This window comes from Centruroides vittatus, unplaced genomic scaffold, assembly GCF_030686945.1.
Source record: "Centruroides vittatus isolate TY-2023 unplaced genomic scaffold, ASM3068694v2 contig_455, whole genome shotgun sequence".
Lineage (NCBI taxonomy): Eukaryota > Metazoa > Arthropoda > Arachnida > Scorpiones > Buthidae > Centruroides > Centruroides vittatus.
Genome location: NW_027122251.1, coordinates 470,258 through 488,991, shown reverse-complemented (window position 1 = coordinate 488,991; position 18,734 = coordinate 470,258). Strand labels below are relative to the sequence as shown.

The following is an 18,734-nucleotide window of genomic DNA, read 5'->3' as shown; positions in this document are numbered from 1 at the left end:
TATTTTACGGGAATTTATTTTTGAATGCATGCACACCAAAACCTTTGATTTGTTTTAAATAGTAACGAGTTGTTACTCTTCTTTTGCGTAACATTATCGGGGATCATCTTGTATAAACATTAATAATAGACTATACATTTATAAATTATACAGAATGAAGGTTATAATCCTTTTCCTAATTCGTCACGTGACATTTTATCAGCCGTATTTTAGTTATTCTAATTTCTTAGTGTTATAAATAAACTTATGGAATTAATTAATCTACAAATATATTTTGTAGCTTTCGAATTATATTATTTCTATCCTACTGAATAATTTTCTTAATCTCGTTTATCTATAGTAGCGATAGCGTAAGTAACATAATATTTACCAATTATTTTTGTAAATTTTGTTTATAAATTAGATTAAATTCGAGTAAATTTATCTTATAAATGTCATAAATATTTAAGTTAAGCTTTGTATAAGTATTTACACGATTTAGAAATGATTCCTTACTGTTTTCTATGAAACGAATCTTTAATGTCTGTTTTAAAAATAATTTTACATCGAATTATGTTAAGAAAAATTATTTTTCACATAAATAATCTATTGAACTAACAACAAATACTAGTTTTACTCCATTACTTTATTTGGAAAAGTAGATAGAACCATTAAACACTGGTAGTTTATCCTGCTTTTCCCTTGATCAATGACCTAGCCACGTAGAGATTCTTGCTTTTACTTCACGTGTCTAACCGCTGAAAGGTTAAATTATAGCCATACCTCGGTACTGCGCTCTCCTATATAGGATCACCCTATAAAGTGCCATATATATATATATATATTTATGAACTTTAATACATAAGTTATAATTCTTATCTCTCGAGGTACTTCAATTTAGTGTCATATTCGATATAGTAACAGCTGCACTATATTGAAGTTTGACCGAATTCTTATTTTATCTATAAATACTCATATGTATATACCGTACTCTATGTTTTTGACACAAAAGTGCTTTCTTTAACATACATTTATACACATTAGTGCCCCGGTTATACAAAACACGTTTAACCAGGGTTGTGTATAATACACCTCGATTCAATTTCCTGAAAGGAAAACTTTAGATTGGAACTGTCCCCTATTTACGGATGATACACGTGAACGATACACGAGAAACTTGGCATGGCCAACCCACAAAGATACAGCTTCAAACTACGTAGAAAGAATCCTCTGGCTGTCACGGCAGCCAACAATATCTACCTAAACTAGTTTTATAAGGCATGTCGCCAATGAAAAAACTAAAAATTGCAGACCTACACTAACAACCAGCAGATTTTAATGGCTGCCACGACATACGGTTTCGTACGGCAGAATTCAAAAACACGTTCTGGAAACTTGTGGATATATTAAAAACAATTATACTTATCTTTCAATTATATACGAAAAACGCGTTAATATATTTAAATTTATAAGACTAAGTTAAGTATATCTACTTAACTCAATTGGCATTATATTAAATAACAATATAAGAATGCATTTAGAAAGATAGGTGACGTAATTTTAATTACTTTATTTCTTTTTACCAAGTAATATCTTTAAAATTTAACTTGAAATATAACAGAAGACCACAAGGATATATAAGTTTAAGCATTGAAAATTAAACATTATATCATATTTTTAATTAATATGATTTAAAATATATGCTTTTCAACTGTGTAAACTATTATTTATTATTCGGAAGTAAGCATCCGTGCGTTTTCAGTGAGTCGCCCTCTGTCGTTGTCGCCATCTTGTTTCGTTGTACCGGATTCAAGAGAAATCCGAACTGTATTGCCTCATTTGTCTAAATGATTTAAGAGAGTTTAAATCAATAAAGATGGGTTTATTGTGCAATTATTGTGATTTTTCTTGCAGTCCATAAACTTAGATGTGTCCTTAAATTAGATGTGTCTTGCCCTGTACGTCGTACAGTACTTTCCCGTTAACAAAGAATGGTGCCGGTTATCTATCTAACACCTTACAAAGGAAAGTTTCAATTGAAATAAAATAACTTCAGGTTTTCATTAATAGTTCGACTATTGTTAATCGGGACCTTCTCTCCCCTCCTGTTACTATATCTGGTCTTGTCTTTCATTTTTATAAATCCGTTCTCGACATCAAAGAAAGACGAAGGGATGGACGACAGGGGAAATTTATACATTTACATTTTTTTTCAAAATGCGGCCCATTTATAAATTTAGAAATTTAAACATTACAGAAAACGCTCAATTTACCAACAAGGACCAGTAGAAACAGGATGGCTTTCATGCTGCTTTCGGTTTGTTGATCGCCGAAATGTGCTTTAACGGCAGTTTTCCATGCCTTTTTATAGGAAAAATTCTGCGTAGGATTGCATGAATCCAGCGCTATTTCTCCTCCTTCCTGTTAATCCAAAATTATGACATTGCAGATAATATTTTGAATTTCGAATTTAATGAAATTACTTCATTTAATTTACGTAGATTCTGCCCGTCCTTTTTCGTTTCATTTCGTATCCGGTGGTTAAGCTTTACGGATCTGCACGAAAATATCGTTTACATCGGCGATCAGAATTATCACAAGTTAGTTTAATTAACATTATAATTATTTTAATAGTTATTTAATTTAAAATGAAAAAGTAGTTTCGTTGTTAAAGCATTGGAGCGTTTTATATATGTAAATTTATATGAATAAGTTAAGTGAATCTACTATAATTATTTATTCTCCGTCTCATTTTATGGCTACAACAACAACAACAAATACTTTAAACCGCTATTGAAAAAAAAGATATTTAAACTTTTAATAAAGGTTCAAGGCGCAGAATAAAATTTAAGTTTTATTTATCAGGTATTTATTCATCAAATTTATAATTATAATATATTTTATATAAACATTTATTTTAAGCCTTATTTAGGTTACTAGCTTTGTTTTGTAAAAAAACAAAGAAATAATCGAAACATCTGAAACGATTGTTCTATGCCACGTCAACAAAGTGGCTTCATACAAACAATAAACAATTATAATTCGTATATTGAGATAAAATAAAATATTTAAATCATTTTCGATGAAAAATATTTTACTTTCCTTTAGATAATTTAAATACTGGAATTGTTTGGAACCTCTAAATACAAATATTTTAATATTTAAAAAAATTAAATGCCATTTAAATGAGATTATAAGTTCGACCATGTCGGATACCTCTAAACGTGCAATATATTGGAAAATACATTTATTTATGTGTATAAATATATTTTACAAGCTATAAATATATAGAATAAGATATAAACGTATGTATATTTAGAAAATATCAAACGTGTATGAAGACAAATAATTACGAGTATTTATTACTAAAACTATTTAGGAGAAAATGAATTTATATTGATATTTCGGGCCTAATTTATATTTTAATAATATGGTTGAAATACTAAACTTTGCATTTATTTGAATAATTAAATATTTCGATTTTTATGGATGCGAAGTAGATTTACGTAAACTCGAAAATCCGTAGAAGCATTAGTCAACAAACACCTATTGTTTACGTCTGAAAAAGTTGGGAAGCGGAAGGTGAAAAATTGGATTTAAAATAAAATTCGTTTTAATATTATTTTAAATAAATCAAAATTGAATTTTTTAATTATTTTTCTTAATATTAAATAATAGAAAATTGACAAATCCAATACGGGAGATTATAAATTTAAGAAATTTGCTGATAGAAATGTGATAAAGTGCACTTTATGTTTTTAAGTATTTAAAAAATTCAATAGGAAAGTTTATTATTTTTATTAAAACTTGATTGCTTTAAATTCACCTTTATTAAATTCTACAAGTAACTCAGGTTAGTAAACTTACATTTATTATAAATTCTCAGAAAAAGAATGATTATTCTTATTTTATTTGTTCAAAAATTAATGGATAAGAGACAAAACAGGTCCTCTCTATGACTGGTCTTCATAAAAGCTTCCAACACTCCTGCCTGGGTCAGATGATCACAACCGAATTAATTCGTTTGTAACGTTCAAAATTTCACGATACCAACGAAAATGTCGAAGAAACAATTTGTAACAAACGTAGAACAATGGAACAATATAACATTTTATTTGATACATATTCTTGGCCCACCAGTGGCCAAGCGGTTCCGTTCCCTGAACTGTGTGATTGCGCCTCGCGAATACCGTTAGTCTCGTGTTTTTGTATTACAACTCCAAACGTGTTGAAGGTATCACATGATACTATCTCACACTCTGACGTCAAATTGGTAGTCTCGAGTTATAACTACCATGTTTTCCTATCTCATAATGTGAGTTTCTACTCACTTTGAGTTAAACGTGTGAGATCTCTATATGAAAGTGAAAATGGCTGACAAATATGCTATTCTGAATACAATCGAAGCATTACAAAGAACTGAAAGACGCTTAAGAAGGGAATAAATTCAATGACGTTAATTCGAGTACAACACGAAAAACTCGAGTCTAAGGGCTTAGGACGGGTTGACCACAGGAAGTTTTCTGGGTTTCCTCTACGTCTGTAACGCCTGAATAGGTGTCAGTTACCGTTAAAGGCTTCCCGGAAGGCATTCCCCTTAGGCAGATCGCCCAAGTGTTGCGTTGCCGTAACTTAACTAAACAAACAAACAAAGATACATGTTCTTTGAGGCAACTACAAGAGCGCTACTAGGTGATTCACATAAGTAATTTTACATTCTCATGTAAGTGGAAAATTAATTTTTCTAAGACGATAAGAGGTGTGACGTTAACATTTACAAACATGAAAGCTACTCTGTATTTAAATTCGAATTCTGTTACTTTATATTAATTTCCCGGCTGTTATAACAGAGGAAAGGTATGGCGATCCGGCAACACATGATCTCCAAGACTCGGGGATCTTCAAACCTAGAGAAATGAAAAATAGTGGAGGTTTTTCCCTGTATGTATGGATGTGGGGAGGGCACGATTTTATTCACCCAATTTGAAACGGAAATTTCTGAAACTCTGCAGAGAGATTTTTGTATTAGGGTCACCGGTGGTGTTAAATTTTGCTGATTAAACCTGAAAGGGTGGGGATAAAAGGGGTCACGTGTCATGTCTCGCTTAAACGAAACTCATCTTTATCCTGGAAACTAAGGATTTACCATTTTTTAAATAATTAATAACATACATTTTTAAAATAAAATTTCATAACAGATAGCCCCACGCGCAATTTTAAATTATGCCGGGAAAGTTATGCAAAGCTTTGCTGGATTTTTCATCAATTCTAGGGTGAGTATAGAACGAAAAGTTGTCTGGAAAACTCCTTCACTAAACACACCAAAATAGTAATGTTAATGTGTGAAAATCGTCAGCTATTTTTAAAAAGAAGCTATGTATTTTTGGGCTGCAATTTGAAACAAATTTAGACCTATAAATTCCCACTATCGTCTGTCCGTCTGTCTTTCCTTAATCTCGAGAATGGAGTTAGATATATGAAAGACGAAACCAGACATGGAAACCGGATGTCACGTTATTTCAATTCAAAACATCCCCAGAAAGCAGTTAATAGATGACCGGCACGACTCTATTGTTAAGGGAAAAGTATAATGTATAGGGATAATACACTACAGTACTAATTTGAGATAGAGAGCGTATATTTTAAATTAAATAAATTGAAAATATGGTTAAAAATTGTAGCCCGGTACAATAATTAATTGCGGGTTAAGTATTGCCCTTTTTTTAAAACTCTTTCCGCCCTGTGGGCACTAAGAGGACCTCTGTTAGTAGGCCCATTATGGGTTCGGCCAGGCCCACAATGGGGCGACCGGGTGGTGAGGGACGGGGCCCGACATATCTGAAGGGACAACCCCTCGAAAAATTCCTGGGGATTATTCGACCCGTTCGGATTCGACCCCAATTCCCCCAGAGCGGTAGGCTGCCACCTTTACCGCTCGGCCATCCGGCCATCTAAGTATTGCTCTGTCATCGGTGAAGTTTTTAAACTGTTTTGAATATTTTTGCACTGGTGTAGCCTCTAATAAAAGGTCGTGTGTGCAATTGGGGACTATTATTCCTAGTGATTGGACAAGACGAAAAAAAAACATTTTAGCCTCTTCTACGTATTTTTTAATTTGTAACGATCAATTATTTATTGTGACGTTGTCACAATTCTGGGCTACAATTTCTAATCATATTTTTGTTAAATTTACCTATGGTGGCAAAATGGCGGCTCGTCTCTGATTCCATCAAACAGAAGAAACAGTGGGGACGCACGTTCTAACCTGACCTAACCTATTCTAATAAATTACCATAATTATTGCCAACCAAATTATTAGAATAGGGGTAATTTATTAGAATAGGTTAGGTCAGGTTAGAACGTGCGTCCTCACTGTTTCTTCTGTTTGCTGGAATCAGAGACGAGCCGTTGTTTTGCCACCATAGGTAAATTTAACCCATATTTTTAATTAATTTAATTTAAAATATATGCTCTCCATCTCAAATTAGTAGTGGCATGCCTCTGTACATCAAACGTTTCTTTTAGCAATAGATTCGTGCTGGTCTTTTATTAATTGCTTTCAAGAGAAAAGCTTTGGAATTGAAACAACGTTATTTCCAGTATTGATCAAACGTTTTTGTATAGTTAATCGGGGTTTACTATCGCTGCTATTTCTACATCTCCTCTTGACTTTCAAGTATCTAACTGTATTCTCAAGATTAACGAAAGACAGTCGGACAGACGGCCTTCTGTGGCAGTTTATAAATATGCTATTTTTAAAAATTGTGGCCCAATAAATATATTGTTCAACACTGGGATCTATCCGGATGAATTAACCATAATTTTCTTACAAAGGATCCAAATTTGATGTTGAGAATTGTATACCGATTATTATTTAGTTTTAGCAAAGATTTCTGAAAACAAAAAAATAAATTTATACGAAATTCGTTAATTATGTTAGTAAGAATAAAATAAACCAGCAACGAGTTGTTCAACTTTCTCGGCAACATTTAGAACTGCGTGTGTGGTGCCATCTTTTATCATATTTTTTTGTAAAAATTTTATATTTTTAACTATTATAAAATGGCAAAACGCTTAATTTTCATAGTAGGGATGGGTTTTTAAAAATTTTAAATGCTAATAATGAGTAAAATCGTCATTAAGTCCAACCCTACTCGAGATACGACACACGATCCCCTTTATCTCCTCACTCCTTTGATCTTAACCACTATAATTTAATAGCATCAATACCCTAATTTCAAAATTTCTGATATTTTCAACAACATTCATAGGAGTTATTAAGCTTTGATAGAAGGTAAACAGAATCGTGCCCTCCACACACACTAACATCTACACAAACAGAAATTACCCCCAAATCTTTTGCGCTTCTCAGCGTTTCAAGGTCTCAAGTCCAAAAACTGTAAAAATCTTAAAGGGTTATTTGACTGATCGCCATAATTCCCCCTGTTATACATAACAGAGCGGAAAAAAGTAAAAAATATAGGGCCGTGAAAAACGCCATTGTGCTGATAATTATCGTATTTATCTAATCTTAAATATTATCCAAAGTAAGTATCTATTTCAAATTATTTTATATATAACAAAGGAGGTCTGTTTTAGTTTTCTTAATATTTGTGTGAAGGATCTTTTTCAATTTTTACCAGAAAATCATCGTAAAATGTACGCGTATGATATTGCAATACCGTACAGGGGACATGAATACAAAGGCTATTCGAAATAAGTTAAATAATTGGGCTGCAATTTTTCAAAATTTGAAGACCTATAAATTTTCACTGGCATCTGTCTACATGTCTGTGTGTCCTTTGTTAATCTCGAGAATAGATTTCGATAGATGAATGCCGAAAGTAGACATGAAAAGGGTATGGGCGGGAAACCCGGATTAACTATATACGAACTTCCGGTTAATATTCAACCGGAACTTTGTACGCTTTAATACTGACGTGGATGATCGGATAATGTAATGCTGGACCGGAAATTACGCTATTTTGTAGCAAAAATTCTCTCCTGAACGGAGCTACGTAGATGACCGACATGATTCCATTGTTAAAAGTATGACGTACAGTACAAGAGGAAGACTACTAAACTTGAGAGCATTATGACGATGTCACAATAGGTCATTCAAATTAGTAAAGTTTTGAAATCGTTCGGATAAGGGAAAGAAAGAGTTAAATAATTAAAAATTATTCAAAAAGCTTAAAAAAACTTTTATTTATTCATTTATTTCCTTCTGTACACTGAAAGAGTCTGATTGGCCAAAATGTATTTTTTAAACAAATAAATAAAAATTGAAATAAAATAAAATTTTATTCCCTGCTAATACACAACTTTACTACGAACATAAATATTCAATAAGGTAAAAAATTAACGTAGTATTTTGAATGTATATTTACATATAATGTAGTGTAGGGTTTAAATAATAATAACAATAAAATAAAACCTCATAAAAAGACACGGTATACAAAACGAAATACGTATTTTATATTATGATAATGTCAATTTTCAATTGGATGTTTCAAGGTAAAGAAATTACAATAAACAACAATGGTTGCTGTATTGTTACAATGTGGACTCAGATGATTCATGCATACAATGGGGCATATACAAAGACTCCTACGGTTCCAATACTGGTACTCCTATTCTGGAAACATTGGAGTGATGTTGATCTTTAGTTACTATTTTATAGATGAATTAATTCCTTTTAGATTGCATGCTGACTTTCCATGCTTACTAAACACTTTGGTAACTTCCTGCTGTTTGTAGATTTCTATTATTACAATAAATTAAGTTAGTACCTTTTTATTAAGCATCTATAGAAGGAGAAACGTGAACAACATAACTCCTACTGCAGACTTACGAGACATCCTGCATATTTGAGAACAGAAATATTCACATTGCACTCTCGATACTTCCAACAATGTAATATTCCTTTTCAGAACAATTATTACTATTATTTTTCTTTTCAAAGGCATAGGATATTATAGTAAGAAATGCAGGAATTACAAATACAGCGTGGAATAACGTTTGTAACGATATAATAATTACAATTTTTACGAATGTTGTATATATGTAGACATCTTTACTCAAGAATACTAACAATACTAAAATTGTTGAAATGGAACCTTGAAGTATAGGAAAACCAACGTGATAAAGGGATTCCTTCAGCTTTTCTTTTGTTTTCGAATGTGGTGAAGTAATAAAAGCGTAACACATGTGTGTCGGATAATTTACACAAAATCCGTTACAAAGTATTATAATCATCATGGAAATAATGTCGAGATTAACGTTGCAAAAAGTCATGTATCCAACAGTTTCTACAATTATGGAAAGAATACAGATGGCCACAGTTATGGCGCAGGTAACGTTAGGAATAAATGCAATAAAAACAATAAATATTAATAGAGATGTTATCCAGAATATTTGTAGAGTAATTCGTTTAATGATGATGCCTTGTTCTACAAAAGGAGAAAAATATGAATGAACAATGACGGGTAATTCAGTTTCTTCTTCAATTTTCCATAAATCATTTATTACTTTATGCTCAACTTTTCCATGAGAAACATTCTTTGTCATTACAAAAAACCGACTGTATATAATCTCAGTGTAATTATGATTAAATATTATATCGTATGAAAATTGTTTGGCTGCTCCAATTCTCAAAAACACGTTACGAAGTCCATCGATGAAATCTTGTTTATCTGTCATGTCGTAACCCCTCATGGTGAACGTTGATATTGGATGATTCTGGAATTCTTTGTAATACTTTAACCAGGACACATCAAATTCCGAGCCAGCGACATTCGGGTGAGATTGAAATTTCGACATTAAACTTTCAATCGATTTTTGAACTTCTTCTTTGGAGTAATCTAATGTTTTATTGATGACAATTTGTACAGGAAACGTAAATTCTGTAAAGTACTCATAATTTATTTTATATCCTTTCGTTATTTTTGAATAACTTGGATAAAGTGCGAACAGGTTTACTCCTTCTCTTAAAAATGTCACTCCCCAAATACCCATACCAAGATTAACGATGTAAAGAAAAACAATGGAAACTTTGGTTATCGGGTGTGAAATAAATTCAGCCACATAATCTCTGAAGAAGTTCATATACATGAATTGATTTTCTTCTTTTGATTTGTATTCGTTGGATTTTTCTAAAAAAAAAAGTTTTAAAAATTACATTTAATAGTATATTATGCAATTAGTTTATAATATAGGCGATTATGACACGAATGAAAGTTTGGCCTACTCGCTCCGCTCGTGTGCCAATTTCCACGAATGCCATAATCGCTAATTATAAACGAATTGTCATACAGTATTTTTTGGTTAGACTACACCTGTATACTTATGGAACTCAAAATCATGTATGTGGCACGCCTTTATGGCACAGGAGCCGCAAACACTGTGTTTATACACGATTTTGAATTCTATAAGTATAGTATTATAGGTGTTGTCAATGTAATTAACCACAAAAACTGTTATTTATATTAATTGACTATTTAATAATTATCTATGGAAAATTTTTGCCATAGATAATTATTGAAAAGCACGTCGTACTGATAAAATGTAAAAAAATAGACCTTTTATTTCATGGGTATCTCCGATCTACTGTACTTAATTAATTATAGTATATTTAAATTTAAAAGAAACGTTTAACATTTATAATTAGTAAGTAAAATGGGTAATGATTGTGAAGAAAACAAACCTATTCTTCAGGAAAGATAAAATTTCAAATTATTTTAAAAATATTTTGTAATTAATTTGAAAATGAAGCCTAATTGGATCTTTTAATACTTTCATTATAATTAACATATTGAAAGTAAATTATATAATAGTATCATATTTAAAATACTTTTAGGGTAGATTGGTTAGACTAATGAAATAAGGTATGGTCAAACAAAGACTTTCTTTGGGAAAGTATGAGATTTTCTGTGATGAAAACCCAGAAAATCCCACAGGGTGAGGCAAGAACCCTCGACTTACTTTCAGTGGTTTTATCAAACAGCCCACTAATGGGCACACATTTTGGGTTTATTTATCAAACATTAATATATCTTTTTCTCGAATTAAAAGTAAAAGAATATCTCAACATAATTTTCTATTTTTAAACTATTTATATTATAAGCAACAAAGAATTTAATAAATCGAAAGGAAGTATGAGTATAAACGGTGACATACCTTTGACATCTGTAAAAATAAATGCATTAAGACCTCTTTCTTCTCTGTATCCACTAAGAGCTAGGCACGCTCCGAAGAACGTGATCTGATAGAAATAAGTGAAGCACACGCAAGCAGCAGCGTAATAACAGAAAATCCTCACACTTGGAAATTCTGCAGTCATCGCTATGCAGAAAGATAATATATTTGTTAAAGTCGTTATAGTTATAGAAAGAGCGGATTTTGAATAGGTTTTCGCCATTCGTTCTTGTACAGAATCTTGAGCGTTGGTAATTCTCCAATTCGCTATTATCACAAATGCATCATCTATCTCGGTAGCTGTAAATGAAATTAAATGATTTTAAATATATCAATGTATATGAATATATTAAACTGTATATATATATATGAACTTTCACTTACCGAAAATTAGAAACGGCAAGGTAATATTATAGCATATATTTTCAATTCCGCAAACACCCATCAATCCGAATGAAGAGATAATTGCTAAACCTGCAGAAACCGTAGCAGCAATTCCCATCCATGGTTTACTCCTTATCCAGCTATTTGTAGTGTAAGTCAATATGCAAAACATAGTGACTATAATAACGGCGACACTTATCAGTGGCACAATTTCATCAGAAAGTGGTTGTAAGTCTAATTCAGTTGCCAGCAACGAGCAAGGATACACTTCAATTGAATGAAATTTGAGATTTTGTACTTTCGACAGAAATTCTTTCCTCCATTCTTTAATCCAGTGTTCTTTAGACAAATTTGATTCGTCAACCGAATAAATTAATCTCATGGCTTCTGCTTCTTTCACGTATCCTTCATTGTCATATTTTACTCCACCCAAATTCATCATCCATATTCGATAGGTGTAAGTGACCGGATCCATGTCTATAGGAAATTTCAGTTTCTTCTTACCAGAAAGGATGTCATCCATTTCTGGTATTGCATCTATAATTGGATTTTCAAAGCATTTCTCGTTGACTATTCCGCAAACATCACTGTAATTTATCACCCTCCCATTTACAGTAGCAGTTATATTTTTAATAATTTTGTCCAAGACTTGAATTTCGAGTAAATTTTCTTTTTGCAACATATTTTGTCCGAATTTATTTCGGACGAAAACGATTGCCGATCGAGGACGTTGCGTCATTCTAAATATGTCATAATACTCGGATGTATTTATAGGAAAGGTATTATCAATAAATTCTTTATCTTTCAGCACTTTCCCCCTGTCAGAAAGTATAAGATAATCCATGTCATTTATGGTTTTCAGTTGAAATATTCCAACAGAAAGTAAAACTGATAGGAGGATCGATGAAATAATAAAGCAAAGGGGATATTGAGCAATAATTCTTGCCAATTTTTCAAAAAGATGAGACAGGTAGTCGCTAATACAAGTTTTCTTCATTGTTATGTAGTAATATTGTTTGTTTCTGCTGTTTTATTAGCAATTTTTCTGTTCTCGAGTTATTGACGAAGGCGCAATTTCTGAAAAATTAGAAATAAAATTAATATGATAATTACATCTTAAATAACCGTTAACAATTGTAGCATTGTCCTGGTGGAACTTTTAATGGGTTTGGCCAGAATGTATTTAAATATTCCAACCTGTCAGAAGCAACACGCGAATGTAAAAAGAGAAAGAAGGTTAAAAGGTGTGAAACGTGACAGGTTTGACAGTTGTGGGACCGAATGCTCTTCGTCGTGTTTTCTATGGAATGACGTAAAAGACACAAGAGACTTTAACGCTAACAGAAATTTTATTACGTCACAATTAAGAATAGTATAGAATTTTGGTAATCAATTTCCCTGCAAGCTCAGAAGCAGACTCAATGAGATTCTACTGTGTCATTAAGAGAGGCAAGAGGTATCGACTGTAGTACAGTGTTTCTCAAACTTTTTGGTCCGCGACTTCTTTTTGCACTAAAAAATTTCAAAGGACCTCCGAAGAATGAGCATGTGTAGAAAAACATCCCGGAGGGAGGGAGTTAATTTAAATTCAGGAGGAGTTAACTTCTTTTGTTTAATCAATCTATTTCATGTTGAAATTTCTCTCCGTTGCGTGTCGCTTTGCGTTGAATTTTTGTCAATGTTACAACTAACGAAATTGTTTTTAAATTACCTGTATTTCTTTATTTCTCACAAACAAAATAAATATATTGGTAAATATAAAAACAAAAAACATTATATGTCGGAAGTTAATCTAGTCTCAAAACGTTCCGATCTAGCACAACACGGTCCTCAGAAAAACAAGCAAAACTTACCACTCACGATGGGAAAAAAAGTCTCGTTCAAATACTGGCGCGTCCTTAAGTACGCTCTGATGGTCGCCAGCTAAAAACGCATATCAACTAAAATAATATCGGAGTATCCCAAAACATAGCCAAATATTGCAGCGCCACAGCACTAGCGGAAATTCGAATTTGCCGACTGAAACGCTTTCGGTTGATCGGTTTTCGGATAATCGACGCTTCTACCTAAGTCGACTTGCCTACAGACGCAACGCTGCTAGCGAACACCGTTCCAAATGACAACGCTGTTCTATCATAGTTTAGGCGGAGAGTGGAACTCGGGGGATTCCCCAATAGCGCACAAATTTATGAATATTGTATTTAGGCTCGTATTTAAATATTTATATTGTTTTTATTATTTATATGTGCAATTTACTTAAGTAAAAATTATTTTATATATTTTTTATTTCTATTATTTCTAAACATGAATCCATAGTAAATTTATAAAATATTTGAAAAAAATAATTGATCTGGCATCAATTCTTCAGCGACCCCCCAAATATTTTTCACGACCCCCTTGGGGGTCGCGACCCCCACTTTGAGAATCACTGCTGTAGTACATTTCATTACGAACTGTGACGCATGAAATCATTTTATGCGTCACAGTTCGTAATGAAATGTACTACACTTGATACCTCTGCCACAATTGACCTCTGTGTTGACTTAACAGAGGCGAATTGTAATGAAATTATGTAGGCCTAGCGAACGACGAACATTGTATTGGGAAAAAGCTATGTAATTATACACTTTCAAAACAAAAAAGTATAATTAAAAGTTAATTAATATAATTCAATTTAATTATAATTGTATGAATTAACTATATAAGCAGAACTTCTAAGTTAACTATTAATTATATGTTATATAATTAACTGATAATTACAAACAAGTTTAATCAATAATTTATGAACAAAATAAATTTTATATAATAGATTATAATTGCACAGTGATATGTAAATTTCCATAAATTCATTACAACAGAATATTATTCTATTTTTAATTCCCTCTATACGTCACTATTGTTGCCACGACCTTGACTCCAAACTTGTCATAAGTACGTTACACTCCGGCAAGGAATGTAACCTGCTCATAACAAGATTTTTTATCAACGATATTAATGTGTCTCTAAAGGCTAATCACGGAAAATTTAGGAATCCTTACGCGAACTCAATAGAGTTAAATACATATGAGTCAATGCCTCTTTAAAAGTGAAAGGTGTACTGTTCCGGTCATTCTCCTGTTCGGAGTAATAGCAATTCAACACATCAAGGCATGTCTTTTAAGACTTTGATGCTTTTTTCGGAAGATAAATGCTTCATCTTCCGAGAAAAGCATCTTAATCTAAAGCAAGCAAGCTTATTTAAAGTAGGATTGAAAACGACAAACTCGACAATAGAAATGTTTAACCAATTACCATTCATTTTTCGGAGTTGGAGTTAAAAATCGACTAATAAGCGTTTACGCAGTAATGTACTTAAACGCTTATTGGTTAAATTTAAATTGTTCATTGTGATCAATAACAATATGCATTATTTATTTTATTATCTTTTCAAAAATTTGAATGAGAACTTTTTATAATGGGGAATATATGACGATGCAAGTATATAATATATATTTAACAATTATAATAGGCATATTTATTTTTTAAATTATGTTTTCTTTTTATAGAGCGATTACCGTAATCGAAATGCTACTAAACGAAAAATACACCGAATACAGAAAAACCTCTCTAAAGCAAAATCACTTCGTTTCGGTAATTTTCATTTAAACAGGTTCCGCTTTAGACAGATTTTTCCGTTTATTACAGTTAAAATATCTTCAATAAAAGAGTTTTACTAACAATTTCTTAAAGTTATATTACATATTCTTATATAAGGCCCCTTCCTCACTACTGAACAGCCCTGGTTAGTAGCGCAGGAGGGAGAGACGAGAATAAAAATAAATGTAAATAATATAAGGGCATTAAAATTGAATAAAAGTATTAATAACTTACCGTTACAATCGACAGGAAGGTAGTTTATGACGTATCATAAGCTGCCCATTGAAGTAAAATATATATAACGTAGGGCCTATATCATGGATATCTCTCAACAAAATTTATATACTGATGAATAGAAATAACTTCGAACTCTTTATTTATAAAGTTTCCTTGTTCGTAAATTTAAATTCTGTTGATCTTGTGACGAAATAATGTAAACTCAAACGGCGAATTTGATTGGATTTTGAAGTTAGTCAAAGCACCAATAATAAAATTCGGTTACGATGACGTGATAATTTAAATTTAAATATTTAAAATAGCTTTATTTAGTAAATTAAAAAGTATTTATAAGTGTAACAATACTAAATTACCTCGTTTATATACACTACAGTAAAACCTGCTTAAACCGGAATCGCACGGTAATGAATACATTTCCCGTTTAGGCAGGTTCCGTTTTAAACAGGTTTTTCATTAATGTATATTATAATACATATTAAAATTTTGGTTATTTTAGTCTACTGGATTTTTAGGTTAATCACGAAGTGTCAAGGGGGTGAAATTAGGGCAAGTGGTTGAAGGTTTTCTATATTATCAGCAGGATCCTAGAGATTAACTTGGCGCAGATAAGTCTAAAGGTTTAGAACAGACAGACATCAAAGAAACCTGTATAACACGAAACCTTAATAAAGCGGAACCTGCGTAAACGCAAAAACTTGTCAAGCGAATTTTCTTATATATTTATATATATAAACCCTGTTCAAAGCGAAAACCGCCAAACCAAGAGGAGAAATATTCAGTACAGTGGGATTTTTACTGTATATAATTATTAATTATACTTAATTGTAATTCCTAAATATATTATGTATAACATAGCAATAGAAATGTGCTTACAAGATGAAATAATTTAATTAAAATGCGAAATTTCAAGAAGAAATAAGGAAAAACATGACAGGAATAATGATACTTTCACTTCTTCTTTCCTTTCTTCGTAAGTAACTGGTTAATTTATTTAAGTAGAATTTTTGATTGCAACCGTTTTATGCAATCTTTTAAATGCTTTTTACACGTTTATAAAACTATTAATATTCTCAGCCGACACAATAATCATTATATAACATAACACGTCCTGCAATTAATTTATTGTATTATATATCTATTTATATCTCTTGATTATACAATGATAATTAAATGAGGAAAAGATAATTTTTTTACTGATGTAAACATTTTGTCTATATTCGATATTATTTTATGATTTAATATGACATTAATGCAGGTATTCGCACCAAGGATTGAGAGCTAAATTTCGAAGATAACAAACGAAAATGCAGCAACGAGTAGTACATAACTTTCCCGTCAAAAATCTGATTTCAGATTTGATTTTCTAAAAGATTTTTATATTATTAATTATTATAAAATGGCAAAAGGCTTAACTTTGAGGATAGGGATGAGTTTCAAAAGAAATTATATACGATAATAACGAGTTAAAACGTCAAGTCTGACCCTATTCCTGATAGAACACATAACCCAGTCTATCTCCACACATTTTTGACCTATAACCATAAAAATTTGACAGCATCAAGCACCTTAATATACACGTCTCGTCGAAAAATTTCAGAAATTTTCGATGAAACGTACAGGAGTTATTAAGCTTCAAAATGGGTGAAAAAAATCGTGCCCTCAAGCACCCACATACGGGGGAGGGAACACAACCTTTGTTTGCATTATTCGAGTTTTAAGAGTGAAAAGTTTTAAACATTTTTGGGGGGGTCATTTTTCGACCCATTGCCAGTGATCCAGCAGAACCTTTATAAAACGGAGACCTGTCTAAGCGGGGAAAATCCTTAGGAAGACATCGATTTCCTGCGTTAAAACAATAATAAAAAAAAAACCTCTCTTCAAAACGGAAACCTGCCAAACCGTACGTATCCGGTTTACACAGGTTACACTGTAATAGAATTTAAGTTATAAATCATTTTGGTAACAACTATCCTTTAAGTATTCTTAGAAGTAAAACTTCATTGAAATTCTAACTTGCAATACGTTCTATTAATTGTAGAAGAAAATTTCCTTGTTTATTATTTACGATTCCACTTTCTAATGCGGATCTTTTAACGTGATTAACATTTTATCTTAATTAAAATGTGAGTTTTAATGGAAAAGTGGTATAAGTCACAAATAATATGACTCGAATATATTAGCGGTAAAATTTAACATTGCTTTAAAGCGCATATTTAATAAATTAAAAAATAAATTATTCTGCGTTTAAAAAAAATAACCTGTTAACAACGGAAACCTGCCTAAATGGAAAAATTTCTTCGGAATCCAGCGAGTTTCTGTGTTAAAAATAAACCTGTTTAAAGCGGAAACCTGCTGAACCGAAAAATATTCGATATCGTGCGAGTCCGCTTCACACAGGTTTTACTATACTTAACACTAATGACATTTATTATCCTTTTATTTTCAAATTAATTATTTTTTAAAATATTTTTAATAGAGTAAACGGATTTTTTATTTTTGGTTGTATTACTATTCACTCACTCTTTCAATTAATATCACAAATTTAATTGTTTCGTATAGTGTCTATTACATAGAAAACTAAATAATATAATATAAAATAATATTTTCGAATGTTACGAAATGATAAATATGTTAACAAACAATACAAATCGAATAAATTATTACTTTATTTTGTGAAATAGAGCAGGGATTTACTAAATTTCTTACAAATTCTGAGAAAATTTTAACGCAAAATATGTAAGAAATTTAGTAAATCCCTGCTGTATAACAAGTAATAATTAAAATAAATTCTTCTCAGAATAAATATAATCACGTGTTAACAACACATTTAATTCTAAGTGTCAGCTATAACGTTTTATACTTTTATTGTCTTTTTAAATTATCATATTTATGTGTGAAGAATTAATAATTCTTAACGTATACTGTATACACTATGGTAAAAATGGTAATTGTTTGGGGTCCCCACTAACAAGAGGTCCCAAATTAATCTTGTATAAACTCATTACTGTAATAATAATGTTCAAATTTACTGTATATATACAAGAGATACAAATGCGGGTATACAGTTATAAATTTGAGAAAATAGATGCTTATTTCCCCCTCTCTCTTTTATTATTTCGTATTCCTTACTTGTGGTTTAATTTATGCATCCTGTATGTGTTTTCCATATTTACAACTGTATAACTACTTTTCCACCTCCTGTATATGTACAGTAAAACTTGCGTAAGCAGTTTTACTGTACCGAATATCTTTTCCGGTTTTAACAGGTTTCCACTTTAAACAGGGTTTTTTAACATAAAAAA

General features: G+C 31.4%; 1 protein-coding gene across 1 annotated transcript; it reads right to left on the bottom strand.

Annotated features, from left to right (window-relative positions):
* Positions 1-8,425: 8,425 nt before the first annotated feature.
* Positions 8,426-15,486, bottom strand: LOC136977348 (patched domain-containing protein 3-like). Its single transcript, XM_067272808.1, has 4 exons — positions 15,430-15,486; positions 11,560-12,636; positions 11,158-11,475; positions 8,426-10,133 (listed from the first exon to the last, which is right to left on the bottom strand). The coding sequence occupies exons 2-4, from the start codon at positions 12,554-12,556 to the stop codon at positions 8,866-8,868; spliced, it is 2,583 nt and encodes an 860-aa protein (XP_067128909.1). The 5' UTR covers positions 12,557-12,636; positions 15,430-15,486; the 3' UTR covers positions 8,426-8,865.
* Positions 15,487-18,734: the final 3,248 nt, after the last annotated feature.

What these genes read in the sequence shown, in the direction of transcription:
- LOC136977348 (XM_067272808.1), bottom strand. Translation starts at nt 12,556, where the DNA reads ATGAAGAAAACTTGTATTAGCGACTACCTGTCTCATCTTTTTGAAAAA. An exon ending in CTTGCCGTTTCTAATTTTCG is followed by an intron (nt 11,476 to 11,559) that starts GTAAGTGAAAGT and finishes TTTCATTTACAG; the next exon opens with CTACCGAGATAGATGATGCA. An exon ending in TATTTTTACAGATGTCAAAG is followed by an intron (nt 10,134 to 11,157) that starts GTATGTCACCGT and finishes TTTTTTTTTTAG; the next exon opens with AAAAATCCAACGAATACAAA.